This window comes from Lepisosteus platostomus, chromosome 15 (genome assembly GCF_059453375.1).
Source record: "Lepisosteus platostomus isolate fLepPlt1 chromosome 15, fLepPlt1.hap1, whole genome shotgun sequence".
Lineage (NCBI taxonomy): Eukaryota > Metazoa > Chordata > Actinopteri > Semionotiformes > Lepisosteidae > Lepisosteus > Lepisosteus platostomus.
This window is the reverse complement of record NC_142625.1, coordinates 12,859,388-12,880,568: the sequence shown is the minus strand read 5'-3', so window position 1 is coordinate 12,880,568 and position 21,181 is coordinate 12,859,388. Positions and strand designations below refer to the sequence as shown.

Below are 21,181 nucleotides of genomic sequence, written 5' to 3'. Positions count from 1 at the left end.
GGTCTGTATATTTATTTATTGCCAAATGTGAGAGATACTTTGGGAAACTTAGGGATAAAAAGTGTTATACAAAGTCAAGGAACTGATGGGCATGGCTTTACCTATGTAAACCTTTTGTAAACAACTTTATCTGAAACAAGCATAACATGTTTTGGATTGCCTTTCCCCCATTTGCAGAGAAAATGCAGGTGAATGAAGCAAACCCAGTAATTACACTGTCCCGGATGGAAAACAAAGTGTTTACACAGCTTGAACAACACGCCCGGGAGAAGAAAAGAGGAACACCAACAGATAACAAGAAGGTTTATATTCAGGAATGATTAGAATCAATCTCTGCATGTTTCAAACTGCCTGCTTTTTAAACTACTTAATTCAGACAATGCAGGATTCCAGAGAAAAGACAAATGAATCACAATTTCAGTAGTGAAAAGCTTGCATGTACAAATGAGCATATTTTCTTTGCAGTTTCTTTATACCTTAGCAAAAAGTCAGATCCCTGAAAAAAAATAAATACAATTTTTTAAAGAGAAATAAAAAGGTGCAGTGCTTTTCTTTTTTTAAATAGCCTGGTTTCTGACCTCCAGCCACAACTTCAAAGAAATCCCATAAACAAATTGGTAACAAAGTGCAGAATATATCTGAAGCCGTTGCGACGCACCACTTTCATTCAATTATTAAAGAACTGGTGCAGGCAGCCTGTACCACATATCTGTGGCTGTACCACTTTTCTGTATCCTATATCCCCAGCTCTCACACCTCTTATCTTTCTGTTCCAATTATCCTCCTTCTATCATCAAAATACTGAGTATTGTCCAAGTGCCTCTGTTTCAGGCTTACAACAGAAAGCACAATCAGTGAATTAGCCACTCACTGTTGGGGTTTCCCAACCTCTGAAGTCAAAAACCCTAAAATAATCTAAAATTTCCTTCTCTACAACACATTAAAACATAGCTAATACCCAAAACTCATTTAAAAAATAACTTTTCTAAATTCCACATCTCTGTTTTAAACAAAGCCATAGCATAAAAATAAAATAATTTTGAAACACACAATTAAAAGAGGGAAAAGATTACAAATATTTATAATATATATTGTATAAATAAATTAAAAAAAACATATGAAGCTATATATCTTCTAAATTAAGTGCCATCAGTGGAGCCCTGGGCCATATTCAGTAGCTGGTCTGCCAGCTCATCATGTCAGTTGCCTCTAATGTCATCCAGTTCTGTCACCCGCTGACTTCAGAAGTCCAGAGGTGTCAGGTCCCCAAAGTCGCAGTCGAAGAGTTCGCTGATGCCCTCTCCCTCCCCAAGCCCGAAGTGGTAGCTGTGAGGCTGCGGGGGCGACAGGTTGATGAAACTGTCCAAGGGGAGTGAGGAGAATTCCTCAAAATGTCGTTCCAGCAGGTAATCAGAAGACGTCAGGGGTGAAAGGTCGAAGTCGGGCAGTGCTCCCAGGTGAGGAAATGTGTCTCCAGTCAGCAGCGTCTCTGTGGAGGGAAGGGACAGGATCCAGGAGTCAGCTGGTCTGTCAGGAGCAGTGACACAGCAGACAAAAACCAAACTAACGGGCGACGGTGTTTCAGAGGAAAGTGACATTTCACGTTAAGCCTTGGCCAAAAACCTCTTGCTCAAAAAGTGCTTAATTCACACAGCTTCAAAAACAGCTGCATCTGACTTTTCTGGAAGCACTACATTCATAGATAGATAATCAGCAAACCAGAGGGTTTACCAGAAAGCATAAAAAACAATCGACATAGAAGGAAATTAGACGAGGTCAAACCTGTCGCCCAAATGTTCATTAAAAAAATTCACATGCAAAACGTTTAGAACCTCAATCAAATTGTAGTCATGAACAGAGAAGCTATAAGGGAACTTACAGCGTTCCTCGAGAGCAATGACACATGCAACACAACAGACTTCTTCAAATGAACAGTGGAACACAATCCAGAGGGCACAATTATGTGGATAACCATTTATATACAGTATATTAAACATCAGACACTTCCACAACCATTTGGGTAAAGAAGGATGAACAAGCCGCCCAGCTGTGACGTTGAAACTGATATCCTGTATGTTTTTTCCGAGAAATGGCTCAACAAGATACTTACATCAATTATCATCAACTATCAAACAGGCTAGATGGGTCAAATGGACTCATCACTTATGTTCTTTAACTGACACCACAGAATTGTCATGGGTTAACAGTTTACTGGTTTTCTCAGTTTTACTATCGCAGGATTTTTTTCCTTTAGAATTTCTGATGCCAACAGACTACCTAAATGGGATACAAATCTATTAAAATGGATAACGTTCAAGATGAGACCGGAGGCTTTTTCAATAAGGCATTTTTTTCCAATTATGGGTTCAGAACTGACAACAATTATTGTTAAGATGGTCAAAATTAAATAAAAGCACGCATGATGTGCAATTAATGCTACATGTTAAGATATTACACAGGTCTGTTAACTAACAAAAGTACAAGCATTAAATAATTTAAGCATTATTGTATCCCAACTTCTAAAAGAGCAAAGAGTAATCTCATACAGCTGCCCTAACAGAAATGAATTCCAAAATATGCTCAAATGCAAATCAAATTTACTATAAACTTGCAATGACATATTCAGAACAATACCGACATCACTGAAAAAAGTATAATAATTGAAACAGCAGCAAATCCCATCTTCAAATTTACAATGTTTCTGTTTTAATTGATACTTGTCAGCAGGAAACGTTTTAAAGTTAAAACTTATTGAAAAAATGCAATATTGAGAGAACTGATTAAACAGACATGGCTGTGATAACTCACAAACTTTCAAAACCTGTCCACCAAATACATGTATAGTCACACCTCAACTGTACACCTAACACAGGAACCAGAAAGCTTGGACCTGCAGAGACTTATTGCCTTAATTTCCATACTTTTTGTAATAATAATAATAATAATAATAATAATAATAATAATAATAATAATTGCTTACGATTATATAGTGCTGTTCTGGACACTCCACTCAAAGCGCTTTAAAGGTAATGGGGACTCCCCTCCACCACCACCAATGTGCAGCATCCACCTGGATGATGCGACGGCAGCCATAGTGCACCAGAACGCTCACCACACATCAGCTATCAGTGGGGAGGAGAGCAGAGTAATGTAGCCAATTCATAGATGGGGATTATTAGGAGGCCATGATTGGTAAAGGCCAATGGGGAAATTTGGCCAGGACGCTGGGGTTACCCCTACTCTTTTTGAGAAACGCCCTGGGAATTTTAATGACCACAGAGAGTCAGGACCTCCGTTTTACATCTCATCCGAAGGACGGCGCCTGTTTACAGTATAGTGTCCCCGTCACTATACTGGGGCATTAGGACCCACATTGACCTGCTGGCCCCACTAACACCTCTTCCAGCAGCAACCACAATGAACATATATTTTTACCTGAATAACTTCATGACTTCTTGCTGTATATTTTGTAAAGAGATATTCCAAATCGCAATGACCAAAATACATGAGGGTGAATAATCGTGTATTAAACACAAATAATTTCAGGTACTGCTGAAATACTTATTGAAGTTGAAATCTTACTTTGACTGCTCATTCACTGCTTTTCTGCTAATGAGGGAAAGGGAAGAGGGAACTCAGTGCCACAATGCAGGAACAGGACTGGCCTTACAGTAGGGAGTCACCTGAGCTGCTATATTCTAGAGGGCATTAAATACAATCTCTTGGGTAAATATTAAGATAACACGTTCATCTGTAACAACAAGTTTGTTGTTGATGTAATTTTAGAAATCAAAGGGGAAGGGCTCGTTTAAAATGAATGCAAATATGAAAAAATGGAGTGGAAAGCCTCTGATTTCTGAAGATCTCTGAAGATCTGATCTTTTTCCAGCCCTAATCCCCCACAATGTGGGGGTGCCATAGGTCAGATCATGGAAAGAGGGCCAGTAGTGTCCACAGCTCTGGCCCACGCCTGTCAGGGAGTGACATACAAGTCGTCCCAGGGTTGTGCTTTCCCTAAGGCAGGCCCCTTAAGCAATGCAAGGTTTGTGCGACAGTTCTGGCTCACATTAATCTGTCCATGTAACACTATTGATACCCTGTAAGCACTGTACTGCACAAAGCAACTGAAAAAATACCCTGTAGTTTAAATACCTTCTACCATTAGCTCAGTGACTTAGTATTTAGAGTTGTTTACTAAACCTACAGTACTATGACTATTATGTAAAAGATGCATACATGTTGGCGCTGTTCATTTTGCAGACGAGTTACCATCTCTCAAATCTTACTGTTAAATCTGCGGTCTCTCCAGTTTAGGAACTCACCAGTTTCACCTGTCAGTGTCAGGGGAGCCACTTCCTGAGCGCCTGATGTCACTTCCTGTGAGCTGCTGCTCTGAGGCGACTCTGTGAGGCCTGCAGAGCTCACAGGGGCAGGTGACGGCATCTGACTGGCTGCTTTGGAGGGACTGTTGCCAGTCACTGGGCTGCAAACTCCAACGCGGTCTTCTGGACAGAGGAAGACATCAATAGGGCCTTGGGTGCTTTTCAGAGAGATCTGGAACCCCTGCAGGCACATTGGAAGAGCAGGAATAAAGGACTGGACACGCCAACAATGGTGGCACAGCTCCAACATGACACTAGTCATTTAGAGCTTAGTCCAGTTTCCACAGTGTGATGCAGCTATCCTGTAATTTACCTGAAAGATGAAAAAACTCAAAAAAGGCCAATCAACTGCTGAGTGTAAACCGACTTCAAAACTAAAAGACACATTTTAAACGTACCATTTCACTTTATTATTGTTTTGAAAGTGAACCCACCTGCAACAGACTGAATAACAACTGCAGAACTAATCAAACAGAACACAAAACAGCCCTTTGTCACATGCCCAGTCAAGTGTTGCATCACTTTGTCTCACTTCTGGTGTAACATGTTACAGCGGATCACTGTAGGGGAACAACAGTTTGGCACCTGTTGTCAAAGCAGCACATTGTGCAACTCAACGTGTGCCCAAACAGGATCTACTAGGTCAACTGCTAGAGTGAGCTGTCATGTTACACTCTCACCAGCAGATGGCACTAAGCCATTAGGCATGGAAAATCTCAAAAGTGTCAGAAGTGCATCTTCAATATAAAATATATGCAAAGAGAGCTTTTCATTCTAGTGGATGCCTAAGAATTTCACATATAGAAGGGGACCCACTTCATCCACCACTGAAGTACAGCCCCACTTTGGTGACACACAGCAGGCATTCTGCAATAAATTTTCCACTGCACAGCAGATCAAATAGAAAGTTTGAAATTGCTCCACCAATGAATTCAAGAAGTAAACTGAGGGAGTTTTGTACAATTCCCGACTACATCATTGGCACTAAGACCACTACTCTTACAAAAAAATGCCGTGGGATCTTTAATGACCAAGTAGTTGGCACCTTTATTCAATGTATCATGGAAAGGGTGGCACTTACTACAGCACAGTGTGCCTGGTCAGTGTATTGAGGCACTGGTTTGGAAATTCTGGCTCACCAACACCACCTGAAGCAACTACCTGACTCTCCTTAGATAATAAATCCCATTACTAACCAGTCTTGCGTGTCAGCCTCGCTGAACTTCTGAGACCTCATAAAATCGGGCTACAGGACAGCAAAACTGTAGCCGTTTAAGAATCTTTCAATTCTCTTGAGTATAGAAAAAGAGCTGACACACAGATTTAAAACATTCAAGACTGGTCCTAAGGTCTTGGATATAAATGTGTACAAATTCAAACAAATAGAAAATTATTTTAAATAAATAGAAAATTATTATTAATTTAAAATTGATATAGCCAGCAGCCATATCACCCTGCAACTCACAACAGGCAACCTACTGAAGCTAAGCAGGTGTGAGCCTGGTCCATACCTGGATGGGAGACCTCCTGGGAAAAACTAAGGATGCTGCTGGAAAAGGTGTTAGTGGGGCCAGCAGGGGGCGCCTACCTACTATGTGGGTCCTAATGCCCCAGTATAGTGACAGGGACACTATACTGTAAACAGGCACCGTCCTTCAGGTGAGACGTAAAACTGAGGTCCTGACTCTGTGTGGTCATTAAAAATCCCAGGGCATTTCTTGAAAAGAGTAGGGGTGTAACCCCGGTGTCCTGGCCAAAGTTCCCATTGGCCCTTACCACTCATGGCCTCCTAATAATCCACATCTATGAATTGGCTTCATTACTCTGCTCTCCTCCCCACTAATAGCTGATGTGTGGTGAGCATTCTGGCGCACTATGGCTGCCGTCGCATCATCGAGGTGGATGCTGCACATTGGTGGTGGTGGAGGGGATCCCCATTACCTGTAAAGCCCTTTGAGTGGAGTATCCAGAAAAACACTATATAAGTGTAAGCAATTATTATTATTATTTTTCCATCTGAATCTTAAAACCCAAATGAATGGTCCTTTGAATGAGAAATATGTTTAAATGAGAGCAGTTATACCTTTCAGTTTTCTTCACTACAATATATTCTTTATGGGACTAATTAGGATAAATAATTGAATTTAAAGCAGCTTCCAGTCCTATTAGGGTCGATCCCCTGCCCTGACTCTTACCTCTGAGGGGTCGGAGACCTGCATTTGGGTCTCTGGGGGAGCCCTAATGACCATCAGGAGCTGGTCCACAGAGTCCACAGCGCACCGCAGGTCCTGGCACATCACATAGGCCAGCTTGAACAGCATTAAGGAACAGAACTGGGAAGTAGGAACCCAATCACCACATTATTCATCTCACACCAGCTGGTGATTTCCCATGGACTGGAATAAGCTGTTCAGAGATCTGCACAACAACCCAGGCATACTCAGTACAAACAAGAACACAAGCAGTTTGAACACAGTTTGACAATGAGCTGCAAAGATCTCAACAAAGCTGGACTTTCCTTTCACATCTACTGGAGCTACTGAGAAGCCTTGATTATGTTTTGACTGACAGCCAAGCTAAAAAAGCTGCACAAACTACTAACCTAATCTAAAGTTTATTCGGCATTATCAGCTGGCCCTGCATAACTTTGTGTACTGCAGTTAGAGAACTCTCAAGAAATGAAAGCAGTGCAGCTTTAAGGATGAACCACCCACATCTTGATCTCTGCATGCCCACGGTGCCTCTGCTTTCTCTTGGCCCCAGAAGGGCAGACCAAAACACAAAAGGATATTTCTTGTTCTGCGGATCTTCTGTGAGGAGCTTGAGCTGTAGGCTACACTTGGCGATGAGCTCGTCCAGCCTCTCCTCAGACTGCCCAAGGTCCGACACCTCCTTCAGCAGAGTCTGGTAACGGGCAGATGACACCCCGTCCATACAGCTGCCCCTGAGCGGGAGGACAGAACTCTTTTAGACAATTTCACTCACAGCACCACTCACTGAGGCATCCCTTTACTGCAAGAACTTTCCTACTGATGTAACGAGACTGATACAGATACACCCCACAACAAAACCACAGTTCATAACTCCTTATCACATGATGCTGCAGATAATACTTTCAAAAGCAATTACTTTGGCAGAGCTACAAATCAAATCTGTTTGGTCTTTAAGAATTGTTGGACACCCTTTCCTGGTTCATGGAAGACCTGACTTATGTAAATTCAACCACTGTATGTAAAAACTTAACTTAGGTGAGACCTTGGACAGCTGTGAATAGACCCAACTCCCCAAGTTAAGTATGTAAGGGATCTGTTCCACAAGACCAGGGATCACAAAGTAAGGAATGAGCCTTTCTTAACCACTTGCAGCAGCCAGCAATCATATCACCCTGCAACTCACACCTGACAACCTGCTGAAGCTCAGCAGGTGTGATCCTGGTCAGTACCTGGATGGGAGACCTCCTGGGAAAAACTAAGGTTGCTGCTGGAAGAGGTGTTAGTGGGGCCAGCAGGGGGCACTCACCCTGCGGTCTGTGTGGGTCCTAATGCCCCAGTATAGTGACGGGGACACTATACTGTAAAAGGCACTGTCCTTTGGATAAGATGTAAAATCGAGGTCCTGGCTCTCTGTGGTCATTAAAAATCCCAGGGTGTTTCTCGAAAAGAGTAGGGGTGTTACCCCAGTGTCCTGGCCAAATTTCCCATTGGTGTTTACAAATCATAGCCTCCCAATAATCCCCATCTATGAACTAGCTTCATCACCCTGTTTTCCTCCCCACTGATAGCTGATGTGTGGTGAGTGTAACGGTGCACTCGGGCTGCCATCACATCTTCCAGGTGGGGCTGCACTCGGGTGGTGGTGGAGGGGAGTCCCCATTACCTGTAAAGCGCTCTGGAGTGGAGTGTCTAGAAAAGCACTATATAAGTATAAGGAATTTATAATTATTACTTCATGAACACAAAGAGAACTATGTGACACACATAGAGAATTACCATTTATGATACTGCAGGAGGGCAGTACAGTGGCGCTTGTGGTCAGCATTGCTGCCTCACAGTGTTTGGGTCCTGGGTTCAGTTACGGACCTGGGGTGCTGTCTGAGTGGAGTTTGTATGTTCTCCCTGTGGTCACTCTCCCTGTGAAATGCGCATTTGTGTCTGTGTGGGACCTACGATGGACTAGCATCCTGTCCAGGCTGTACCTTGCCTTGTGCCCATTACCTGCCAGAGTAGGCCCTGGGTCTCTTGTACTATCTTGATAACATAAACATATGGGTTCCATAATCACATTTTCCAACAAATTGAAAATTTACATTTGTAAACATCACGTAGCTCAGCATGGTCCTTCTGCAGATGAATAGCCAGCGTGTGCGTAGTGTGACGCGTCACCAACAACAAACACCCTATGTTGCTCTTCAGTCTTGCTCTGCCTTTGTGCACGCATGGTAAAGTCTGCATACTACGTCACGCTTTTTCAATGAAAATTTGTGAGAAACTGCAGTGCAGGTCATGCCAAGGAAGCACCCAAGTGATTTTGTTATTTTTATTACTGTGTGTTTAATTACTGAATCGTACAGTGTAGGGTAAGGAAATGTACAGTATTTATACAAGTGTTCAAAGGAAATTCACTCATGTTTATTTTTTTACTGTACTGTATATTTTTAAGGGTATGCTATATTGGGTGTTTAATCATTCTAATTATAGTGTTTAAAAACTTTTTTATTCATTGTTATTTCATTTGTCTCTCCCTGTAAAGAGAGGAAGTTTCCTTTCTCTTTCTCCAAGCTACAGTGCAGGAACATTTTCTCCAGCTCTCTACCCCCTTCTGTGATCAGAACACACACCTGTTAACCATCAAAGCTAGGGAAAACGAGACAGGATTGCGGCATTATCCATCCATCCACTTTCGAACCACTTTATCCGATTCAGGGTTGTGGAGGAGCCAGAACCTATCCCAGTAAGAAATGGGCACAAGGCAAGGTACACCCCAGACAGGATACCAGTCCATTATAGGGCACACACAGACACAAATGCGCACACACACACACACTCACAAGGAGACTGAGCACAGTGAAAACATTCAAAATCCCATCTTGGGAACCCAGGGCCCCAGCACTGCGAGGCAGCAATGTTAACCACTTCGCCACTGACCTGCCCTGCTGCAGTATCATAAATAGTCATTCTTTATGTGTGTTCACGCAATGGCTAAGAAAGGGTTGCTCCTGACTTAAATAAGATTTAGGATTCATAAAGCCTTGTGGAAGAGAACCCTTGCATACATAACTTGGAGAGTTGGGTGTATTAATTTCATTGCATTCGTGCATATGACAACTCTGTCCAAGGTCTCAGCTAAGCCAATCCAAAACACAATGACGGCACAGGGTGAAAAGCAGAACCACACAGCAGATGCAATGAGGATTGAAAACAGGAGGCATTTATATTAGACATTCAGATCTGTAGAAGCTGCATTCAGCAGTTCCTGTCACCGGGTGTCTTCTTAGCTAGGCAGGAGTGAGACTCACAGCCACTGAATGTTGTTCTTGGACTTCTTGGAAATTAGCTTGATGCCCTCCAGGACGTTGGTGATGTCATAGATGCGGCGCTTCTGGACCTCAAGCACCTGCGAGGCCCAGTTCAGGTCGACCACGCCATCGGGGGACTGGGCCAGGAGCTCCAGGAAGCGCTTGGTGGTGAGGTTCAGGGAAGTGTCGTAGCGAGATTTCTCACTGGGGGACTTCAGGCCTGAGGAAGGAGAGTCTGGGCAATCAGGGAAGGGCTAATCCACAACAGTACTGTCCTGGCATAGGAGCAAAAGGTGTGTGTGGCAGGCCTGCAGTAATGAGGGTAGTCATTTCAGCTAACCTGTCACTTAAGACCTCTATTGTGTGTAAATAGGTTCACATGTGGGGTATTAATTGATTACTTAGATGAATGGTGACGGGATGAGAGTCACATCCTCTTATATGGAGTTAACTGAGCATAATTTGCTATATAAAGGGACTCACAAGAAAAGTGCTGGGCCATTTAGAGTACTTTAGTTGGTGTATATTGAAGAGTTTGTTCAAATTAAGTCTCCTTGGCAGTTTTTTGCTTTCAAAGTGCCCAAGTCTCACAAGCCACCTGGATAGAGGTAGGCCTGCTGCAATGTGCCTCTACCGCCTGCTAGACCCTCAAGATGTCAGAGGCTTGCTTTAAAGATGTGTTCCAAAACCTCTCTTTTCTTACATATTCTCTGTTGTACCCGAGATCAAAATATGAACGTGCTGGTGTTTGAAAGGTATCGGCTTCAGGAGCCAAGGGAGCAAGCTTCCAGCTGTTTTCCCCCTCCTCTGTGAAACTGTCCTTCAATCAACCACAGTCAAGAAGGCAGAAAACTTGGCTTCCTCTAGATTTACTGAACCGAGGAAGGTCTTCCTGCTGTGGAAATGAAGAGCACAGAGGCACATGAAAGTATAACTCTTGTATAGTAACTCAAGAGCCAGGCTGCCACGACACAGAATTTTTGGCAAGCACTGGGCACAAGGGAGGTTACAGCCTGGACAGGACGCTAGTCCGCAAACACACACACAAGCCACAGTATGTCTTTGGCCTGTGGGAGCAAACTGGAGCACCTGGAAGAAACCCACGGGAACATGAGGAGAACATACAAACTCCACACAGACAGCACCCCAAGGACTGAACACCGGCCCTCAGTGCTGCAATGTTAACCACTGTACCACCCATTCTATGTATTTATATTACTCTCATGCTCAGACATACAGATACTTTGTATTCTCTATTTGATTTACACTGGTGAATCAGCTGGCTTTCCTATACCTTCCTTCTGAAGGGTGTTGTAACTGAATTCGATCTCCTCACATGCTGGGGGATTTCGAAAGTATTTTTTCAGGGGAGTGGTTGGCTCATACCTCTCTCCGGCACACGAGGCCTGGTTCTGGGTGGATGCCGGATCTCGGACACGTACTGGTGGTCATTGTCCAAGTCCAGCTTTCTCTTCACCTGCGCCGGAATTGGGAGAGACAAGTCAGTGGCGGGTACATGACTTGAAACCGGGGAAGCACACTGAGGGTATCTAGACCCAGAGGAAAAAGCGACCTGGAGCGGCCTGACAAAATTGTAACAGAGTTGTACCCCCCCCCCCCCCCGCCCAACCCACCAGCTGCCTAGTTCTACCCTCAACACAACCCCTCATCTCAGCTGTTCAGTCACTCAAGTTTTCTGCATGGGTCTGGAAACACATAGCAGGGCACCGTCAACTTCATACTTTCATGGCACTTGCTGAAAAAGCACAGCGCGTTAAATACTGGAGAGCACAAAACTGACACAGGATGATCTGATCATGTGCATAACATTAATGTTTAAAGAATCGCACGTTCCTAAAGGCAATTCATCTTTCTGGTGTCAATTTTCTTACCTATAAAACAAACTTCGCGTTAACTGATTTCTCACACAGCGCCAGCATCACGGTTCTACATTTGCTGTGCGAACTGTAGCCTTTTCCTCATGCAGATTCCCTTGGCCAGGCGGACAGAAAAGTCCTGACCAACCTGCAGCTCGCCCAACACACCAACAAACTACCAGTTTAAACTACTGTCGTGGGAGATTGACAGGCCACCACCAATCCTCACTGTGCCTCACCAGTACCCTTATAACTGCTGTTATTATATCCTCAGAAAAACCATCAAAACACAAAACAGGGCATTATTGCACCACTCCACAAGCGACTACCACAAAAATCAATGACCAGTTTTACGCCTCCTGACAATCCTCAGTAACAAACATGCCTAGCAATATCTTTTTTTTTACCCACAGTTTAGTAAAAACGCCATTGGCACAATGATGACCTGTTGATTTTCATGAGCGTTATATTTTTGAATAAACTGTGAGTCTTCAATAAAAGACTCAACAGCCACTTCCCACGACTAGACCATATGCCCATATATATCGGACTTTATCCATCTGCGCAACAGATGAGCAGCCTCTTGCATTTACAAGTTGTATTTCTGTCCGGGGGACAGAGAGGCCCTTACCGGAGGGCGTCCCAGGACCGGCCGGCGCTGCTCGTCCTCCGGGGCAGGTCCCTGCGGGGTGGCGAACAGCAGGATCTCCGCCGCGCCGCTGGAGCCTGCGGGCTGGATCTCCACATGCGCCGGCGTGGAGATAATGACAATCTGATCCTCATTCAGCTCAATACTTCCCGATCCCAAAATGGACTCAAAGTCAGCCAGAAGGTCCTCCGAAGTCTGACCTGTGACCACTGTCTCGGACATGGCCTTCCGCGGGTCGGCTGTCTGTTTCTCCCCCTTCTTTGCCAGGCTCGGATTGTGGCAGTAATTGAGATACTTTAGTGGCAAAGCTTCATGTCTCCGCGTGGAACAATGGTAAAAACAGGAGTACAACCGGAGCCATTATCTTAAGAGTAATGTTAATTTTCGCGAAGTAAACCTGCCTCACTGTACCTACGGGGTGTATATCCTCATAACACATAAAAGCCAATTGCTGAACCCTGGCAAGTCGGCTACGTGTAATTACAGTCTGTGGGTGCGCAAGTGAAACATGTTTGGTATAGCTCAGGACCTGTAATTGCAACGCACAACAAAGACTCAAGAGAGCTCGACTGCTAACTACAGGCCCCTAGTCTGCCTCAAACCAGCCTGACAGAAAGCGGCCGAAACAATAAGTCAGTATAAAATGCGAAAGGCCACAAGTTTAACTTTAAAAAGCCAGACTTTTCCCATATCAACTATTTCGTTTTGAATCATACACTCGCCTCTGAGTGCGAACAAGACTTTTACATTTTAGATTCCCTACATTTTACATCAGTCCAGTAACGCAATCATTGTATAATCAACTATACATTTTCTTATCGCATGCATCTATGCATCTTAATGCGAACTGTTAAGGTCCCTTAAAAAACACACATTCTCAACTAAGTTCTTCACTAAGCCTCTGTAAAAACCCCGTGCAACCGCACGATCTTTCTTTCGGTTTTCAAGTTCTCCGGAGCACCCTGCCCTTGGTCCCAGCTCCGTCTGCGCCTTACGATCACAAATCGATTCGATATCAATACAGTCCATTCGTGTCTGCGAAATGCACAAAAATAATACTGTCCATCTTAATGATCTCTAGAGCATGAATGCTTTGATTCCATATATTCTAAAAATATTTGGTGCTTCTTCATTTAAATTCCATTTTCAAGTTTAGCGCAGCGCATTTTGTCTTTCAGCAGACATAAATCTGAAATCAAAAGGTGCATCAAGAACATCCCGAGGGCCTTGTCCACTCAGTTATATGCTCTCGTTCTGCGGCCGTTTCTTTCCATTGATCTAGGCGAAAATAAAAGCACACCCCTGTTTTTGAGCTAGTATTCAGGAAGCAGAAAACAGCGTAATCCTTCATACGCGTAAAAGCAAATGTTTTCCAACAACCCAAAATGCCAAACAACGAAAAATTCCCCAGCAAAAATTCAGGAAAAAATAGTCCTTAAGAAGTGAATGTATGGTACTTTCCGCAACAGAACCCCCGTCGCCCCATCTACAACTTGTTATTGTTATTGTTGTCCCAGCTGATCAGACAAGAGCTGGGGATTTGCGCGCCAAATCTTTTTTGCCGCGAAACTTGCACGTGTGCTAACCCCGCCTCAGGATTGGTGGAGCTCTAGGAGCTCTGCACTGACGGGGCGGCACCTACCCTTTTATTGGCTCCACCCACATACCCCCCGCGAAGGGCAGCTGTGCTGGAGAGCAGGAAGGTGATGGGTCTGTGTGCGGGTCTTCACTCACTGAGGTCGAGCACAAAGGAAATTCGTGCAGTAAGCACAGGAGGTTAATGTCACTCGTGTGAGATTATAATCACCCCCTCTGAAAAACGTGGCCTTCCGAAAATCGCAGCAATCCGAAACAGAATTATTTAACGTGCTGTGTGTAGACTCGTAAACTGTGAACGATCCAGGTTTTCTTTCCAGCACGGAATTTGCCGAAACGTAAAAATTTGATATTTTGAACAAGCTTGTGACTAAATCACAAAACGTTCCGATTCCTTAAACATTTACTGGACAGACACACATGAACCTCAGGAAGATGCTGGCTGGGTCTTCTGAGACTGATCAGCTACTGCAACCTAAACGCGACACAAGGGTTGAAAGGCTGCTCATTTATAAGATAAGGCTACTTTATTGGCCATAAACAATTTCTTGTATTACAAATTTGTCTTTTTTTCGCATACCCCAGCTTGCTCTCCATGAGACACACAGACAGGGAGAGAAGCTGGGGGTCAGAGTGCAGGATTTGAACCCACAACCTTCCAGCCACAAGCACACAGTCACCACACTACCCCTGCGGAGCCCCTGCACTGTTCATCAGTCCTGCATACTACTGGCAGCATGGATAAGGGGCCCAGCCCTGCATGTCTTTACAGACTAGAGCAGGAACGTGTCTGCTTCAGATTAGACACTGTTGCTAGAGAGAACCAAGCAATTCACTTTCTTTTTTGCTTCTACTAATAAGCTTACATAGAATTTGAAAGTAAATAGGAGAACACACAAATGACAACATTGCTTTATATCTGTACACTAGGGATCCTATTATTTTCAACAGCCAACAAGAGAACAAATGCACTGCAGGGCTTTAAAAAATTTATTCTGAGCAGTTTACGTTATTTACATATACTAAGCAAAATTCAATATACATGGCATGCATTCAGTGATGAGTCAACACTTAGAAAGTGCCTTTTATATACAACATTAAAAGGAAATCATTGTCACTTTGTTTCAGTATTATATTTGATGTTCACTCAGATTCTGTAACTTGGATAAAAGCTTTGACTTTACACAGCAATGATCAGCACGGTTACTCTTAACATGATCTCAACTTCCTTCTCATTAAGGATTGGATCCTTAATTTAAAAATAAACAGGTTTAAAAAAGACTGCTGTCACAGATTGCAAAACATACTCAAGAGTCATAGATCAAGAGACACAGAACCAGTCCAGTTCACCTGAAGCTACAATTCCTTACAGTACTCAGGACAGAATACGGAATAGGCAGACCTGGGCTGAAAAAGAGAAACCTATTTAAAAATATTGGATATTGTGCGTTTCAATGTTCAGTGGTAATACTCTGCAAAAACAACGTTTTAGCTCACTCAGACAAGCTTTAAAGTCAGGGGTCTCCTAACACTGTCCTGTAGATTCACCAGTTATTTTGGGGGGCTGTCCTTCCTTCTGAAATGTTGAATAACTTAAGTGATTAAACAACAAATTAGCACAAGGAAGCGTGTTTTCTGGGTTTTAACCAAGCCAGCCCTTTCATGCCCACACTACAACAGAAAAAAAAAAATTCTACAGTACAATTGAGAAGCAAATCATTTCAAAGCTCAGAGACCCCAAATTCCAAAACGACTGCTGTGAATCTGAGTTTGCAATGTAGATATAAAATATCACTTCTATTGTTGTTACCCACATGAAAGAGAAGATGGAATGGTTTATTATTCTATTATAATAAAGTATAACTATTGATATAAATAATAGTATTCTATTAATAAAAAAACTGTTCAGTGAAGCTTCATATGTAGTGCATTTGAGAACTTGATCCAATTAAAAAAAGATAACTTATAAAAAACTGATAACCTATATTTACCATCCTGTCTTATCATGCCATGGCAGTTTTGTTCTTATGTTAAGATATAGTCCTAGTCTTTTTATGCCCAATATGATTAAAGACAATTATTTCCTTTAAGAACTATCATGACAGAATAAAGTTACTACTGTTGATTAAAACCTCAAAGAATTACAATTGAAGAATCAAAATCATTATTCTGTCATGCATCAAAACTAATAGCAGTAAAATCTCCACCTGTTATATTGAAAAACAGAAAAAATATTAACCATTCTATACCATAGGCTTAACGTGTCACAGTGATTTAAGAAAAAAACATAACTGTTTACAAGGTTTTAGTAATTCTGTAAGTGCAAAACTAAGGAACAAAGTGTACACTGTACACTTTTACTGTATTACACAGAACTTGCAAACAAATAACTATTAAGAAAGTAAACTAAACAGTATTTTTAAAAATACACAGCCAAATTAAACTACAAGGACCTTTTCTCGATGAGTGACTGGAAACCTTATGGAAAACAGCACGTACATTACAGTACTGTCTGCTGGTCTCAGGGTTAATATACAGTATACGTAGAAATTGATAAACTCCTAGGACAAGAAAAAACTGAAGGATGTTTTGCCATATCTTGAAAATAAGCTGACATTCCATTATTCAATCATAATCTTAGAAAATATTCATGCACATTACACAGCTGTTCTGGAAAGGCAGCCCTCTTCAGAGATCATCAGGAAACAGCTGCAATTTCATTCTGAAGTTAGTCAAATATAAAATCTAAGAAGTGCTGGAGGCCAGTTTTGCTGTCCCACCTCTAAGGAAATGGAAATGTCTTCTTTGAGAATGTATTGAAAAGAGGTGAGGTCCAAACCACCTCCCCCCACCCCAAGAAAATTCAAATTCTAATGATATTAAATAATTCTAAAGAGATGGGGTTTAATGATGAAGACCAAATTGACATCCATCTTTTCAGACTCCTCTGAAATGTACAGCTGGGTCATAAAGGTCTTGCTAACCCACTCACAATACACATTTAGTAAATAGACTTTCAGACATGCAAAACAAGCCCAAGACCAAAGGGGAAACAGTAGTACGCACATTCTTCTAAAAAGGCTGGATTTTCCTGAACTTTCATCTTAACTGATCTGAACTGCCTGCAAGAGAACCCGACAAGCCCGTCCCAGATAAGGGTCCAAGCTGCTGGAAGGTTAGTTCTGAGCCCCAGCCCGGGGCTTGTTGTACAGGAGGAAGTCAGAGATGTCATGCCAGGTGTTGCTGTCGTGGTAGAGGTAGTTCATTGAGGACTGGAGTGAAGGCTGGAGAGTATGGGGGTAGTACTCGAAGAGCCACAGCACGATGCCCCACACCAGGGTTGCGAACAGAGGGAAAGGATCTCTCTTCGGCTGGGGGATGTAGCCCTTCTCTACAGCCAAGCGAGACAGAGCAAACAGGATCCGGGACAAAAGGTACATGTTTATCTGTGGAGAATGAAAGCAATGTACCATACTGCACAGCTCACAATCTGACAGCCTTCAAATAGTAATGCATTCTTCCTTGTAGTGTTCAATTTTCAAATATAGTTCTTGCACCGTCCCCCTTTTAATAATAATTCCTTACAATACATATAGAGCTTTTCTGCACACTCCACTCAAAGCGCTTTACAGATAATGGCGACTCCCCTCCACCACCACCAATGTGCAGTCCCACCTGGATGATGTGTCGGCAGCCACAGTGCACCACAACGCTCACCACACACCAGCTATCAATGGGAAGGAGAACAAAGTAATGAAGCCAGTTCATAGATGGGGATTATTACGAGGCCTTGATTTATAAACGCCAATGGGAAATTTGGCCAGAACACCGGGTTTACACCCCTACTCTTTTCGAGAAACACCCTGGGATTTTTAAAGACCACAGAGCAACCTTAGCTTTCCAAGGAGGTCTCCCATTCAGGTACTGGATAGGATCACACCTGCTCAGCTTCAGTGGGTCACCAGTTGTAAATTGCATGGTGATATAGCTGCTGGGAAGTTCTTACAATGAGTTTAAAAACTCATTTCCACATTGCCCATTTTCCTCTTAACTGGATTTACAATCATGTACAGTTGTGCGTGTTTATAAAAGCATTCCTTCTCACTGTCCATTTTAATGCCTGCTCCAAACTTGGTTGTATACAGAAGGCAGGAAAACTTGCAGATCATTAGACTGTACAATAACAACTAAACGTTTTTTTTTTCCCTCAACCTCTTATATTTCAAGTGTGGGGTCAAATCTTTTTTCTAAATTTTAAACTTAAAGTATCTTGTTGTGTTCTATATCTAACCATGGTTAAGACCTGGGTTTCAGGCTATGACTCATGAGCTCACATTGAGAGAAGGGGGATCCACAGATGTGCTTTCCACAGATGTCATGCCTGTCTTTCAGAACAGTCCCATCTTATGACACTCTGCAAGGCTGCAGGTGCCTGTGGGCCAAAAGTCTACCGAGTGACCAGTAAGTCTAGGTAAGGCATTCACAAGCTCCTTTTACTTTTAATATGGGGATATTTCTTTTCATTTTACATCCCCCAGAACATCTTAAAGACCACAAGAACAAAGCAGCATGCCCAGGTTGATTTTATGCAATTCACAACAATGACAATCTTCTTTAGTGCCTCATCATTCTAAGCCACCCCAGCAATCCTTGCAATACACTACCAACTATTCCAATTTCCCAGCTAGCACAGTCAATCCATATGTGGAACAGATGATCACCTGGATTACCAAAAGAAGGTAAAATAAATTTACTGCTAAATTTGCTTTTCCAAATTTAGTATAGCGTAAAGAGTATATTTTCCATACAGGCTGTCATTGTCCCAGGAGCCTGAATGACTTCTTCTCTTGTAGAGCAAGCAAAATTCTCCTCCATTATAAGCAAATCAAGATAAACATCTTTTGTTTTGTGCAATGCCAATTCAGCCATCTCTGAATACAGTTCCAGACATAAACTGCTGAGATTCACTTATTTTTTGTGCATCATCAACATTGTTTGTTAAACTACACTTAATTATATTCCTTTTAAGGTTCACACATTCATCTTAGATCATGGTAATTAAGGTATTCTTGTAACCAACATGTTAGATAATATCAGATAAGATGTTCATGTAGGTTCAGCTGGTCTGCAAACTGATGTCTGAACTGTAAGTTGGAAAAAGGCAACCTTCTGGTTCACAGATGTAGAGTGAGAAAGGAAAGGCGCTGGTCACCTGGCTGTTGATGTGGTTATTGTCTCCGAAGACCAGCCAGCCCCCCAGGCAGGCGGCCAGGAAGGAGTGGTAGTGCTGACTCTTCCCCTGCAGGCGCTGCTGTATGGCCTGCAGCCCCTTGTAGGTGAAGACGAAGCAGGCCAGGTTCCGCGAGTGGGTGTACGTCGCCTGGGTGATGGCTTTCAGTTTGTCCCTCAGGCTGTCACAAACATTATTTAAAAGAACATATGGTTTTCTGTTTTCTTATTTTTGTTCTTAACTGTATTACCTGCTGAAGCTTTCATTAAGAATACATTTATTTGAGAGAGTCAGACTGTGAGACTGTAATCAAACTCTGTGATATTTATGTTTCACAGTCTTATAACACTGATATCCAAGCTGCATACCCATTTAATCAGACATAAACTGTGGTAAACTTGTGGTAAAGCTAGACCTTGGCTATATGTAATGTCTATATGTCAGTAAAGAGATATTAACAGATTCAGTATAAAATCCCAGTCCGATCTGAAGTTTACTTCAAAGTGAACCTTTTAATCTGAATTTTAATTCAATTTAATTGGTGAGAGGGATAGGTCAGAGGAAAAAGGGAATTATGTTGGTTATTTTTGAATATTGCATTGTTTGCCCCTCCCTCCTCCAAAAAATGATTAAAATTTTAATTGTTATATAAAATATGTGCACGAACCCTAAGAGCCAGTTTACTAGCAACCTTCACAGACACCCCAATCGATGCCCATATGGGTAGAAAATGTACGGCAGGTTTGAATGAGCAAGTGAGTTTTCCGGGTACCTTCCACTTCTAAATAGAAACGTCATCACTAGGGCGTGAGGCGCTCGGATCTTCGCTCCATATCTGATTAAAAACACAGAACAGTTATTACACAAAAGGTCAGCGGTATAAAACCTCTGAGACGGCTATCATGTTTTCACAAAACACGCAGCAAAACAGTGTTCCCGACATTTGCTTCATTCTATATTCACTTTGTTCACTTTTTTCTTTCAATATTTTCAATAAAGGCGGGGTCAAAGGCGAAGGTTAAAGGTTATTCATCTACGATCACAGGGAAGTATAACTGAAGGTTTAGCTGGTATGCAAACTGTTTCCAGTTAAACACAAACATAAAAAAACGTAATTATACACAAAGATGATGCCAATGTTTAAATAACGTCTGAGTGCCGTGAATTTACGAGACGCATTACGCAGCTTCTCTTCTGTGCGTATTAGAGATGTACAGCACTTCAATAAATCTGCAAAACAAAGAGGCATGAAGCCAGACGTGCAGTCAACACCAAAGACAACTGAAAGCTAAAGACAATTGATTTCACATACACATCAAATGATCAACATTCACACATGTTCACGTTTTCAAACCATTCGAAAAACAATTTCCAATTCACTTACACAGCTCCATTCCTAAATCCTTTAACCACCGCAAGAGCCGTCTTATACTTCTGTTGCTGTAGCAAGTTGTTAACTGTGTAAATAAGAGTTTTGAAAAGGTCAGAACCTGCCATGGCTCGCAAGCAGACTTGGGGACAGTAATTAATTGCAACACAACCGGCATTAAAAAGGCACAACTCGTATTCAATCACGTTCTGCAACTAGGTGCTCAGAGATTGGTTCCTAGGATCTCGAGTCACAACTTCAGGGAGAATTGCCATTTCATTTAAAGTAGTTAGTTTTGCTGTAATATATTATCTGGGAAATAACAGCCAAATCGCGTCCTTCATTGTCTATACACAGTAATAAGTTCAAACGGAGCTTTCATTCACAGAGCTGCACCTGCGTGAACAGAAAAGAAATAACGAATCTGATTTAATATTATGTTTTGTGAGTTTTAACATCCCTTTGAGAAAATAATAATAATAATAATAATAATAATAATAATAATAATAATAATAATAATAATAATATGGCTTAACATACAAGTAAGACATAAGTTTAATTTA

At 42.3% G+C, this 21,181-nt stretch overlaps 2 protein-coding genes across 3 annotated transcripts; both read right to left on the bottom strand.

Annotated features, from left to right (window-relative positions):
• Positions 1 to 292: 292 nt before the first annotated feature.
• Positions 293 to 13,990, bottom strand: e2f1 (E2F transcription factor 1). The gene is made up of 7 exons (XM_088607973.1): positions 12,406 to 13,990; positions 11,284 to 11,374; positions 9,898 to 10,117; positions 7,176 to 7,326; positions 6,578 to 6,694; positions 4,323 to 4,563; positions 293 to 1,489 (listed from the first exon to the last, which is right to left on the bottom strand). The coding sequence occupies exons 1-7, from the start codon at positions 12,643 to 12,645 to the stop codon at positions 1,242 to 1,244; spliced, it is 1,308 nt and encodes a 435-aa protein (XP_088464099.1). The 5' UTR covers positions 12,646 to 13,990; the 3' UTR covers positions 293 to 1,241.
• A 1,004-nt stretch (positions 13,991 to 14,994) lies between these two features.
• On the bottom strand, positions 14,995 to 21,065 carry pxmp4 (peroxisomal membrane protein 4). 2 transcript variants are annotated; one of them, XM_088608387.1, is made up of 5 exons: positions 20,634 to 21,065; positions 20,022 to 20,084; positions 19,232 to 19,430; positions 17,695 to 17,746; positions 14,995 to 17,410 (listed from the first exon to the last, which is right to left on the bottom strand). In XM_088608387.1, exons 1-5 carry the CDS (start codon positions 20,744 to 20,746, stop codon positions 17,196 to 17,198), a joined length of 642 nt encoding a protein of 213 aa, XP_088464513.1. In that variant the 5' UTR covers positions 20,747 to 21,065; the 3' UTR covers positions 14,995 to 17,195. The 2 variants fall into 2 exon arrangements, with proteins under 2 accessions (XP_088464513.1, XP_088464512.1); XM_088608386.1 differs by lacking the exon at positions 17,695 to 17,746 and having other exon boundaries at positions 14,995 to 17,465; positions 20,634 to 20,981.
• Positions 21,066 to 21,181: the final 116 nt, after the last annotated feature.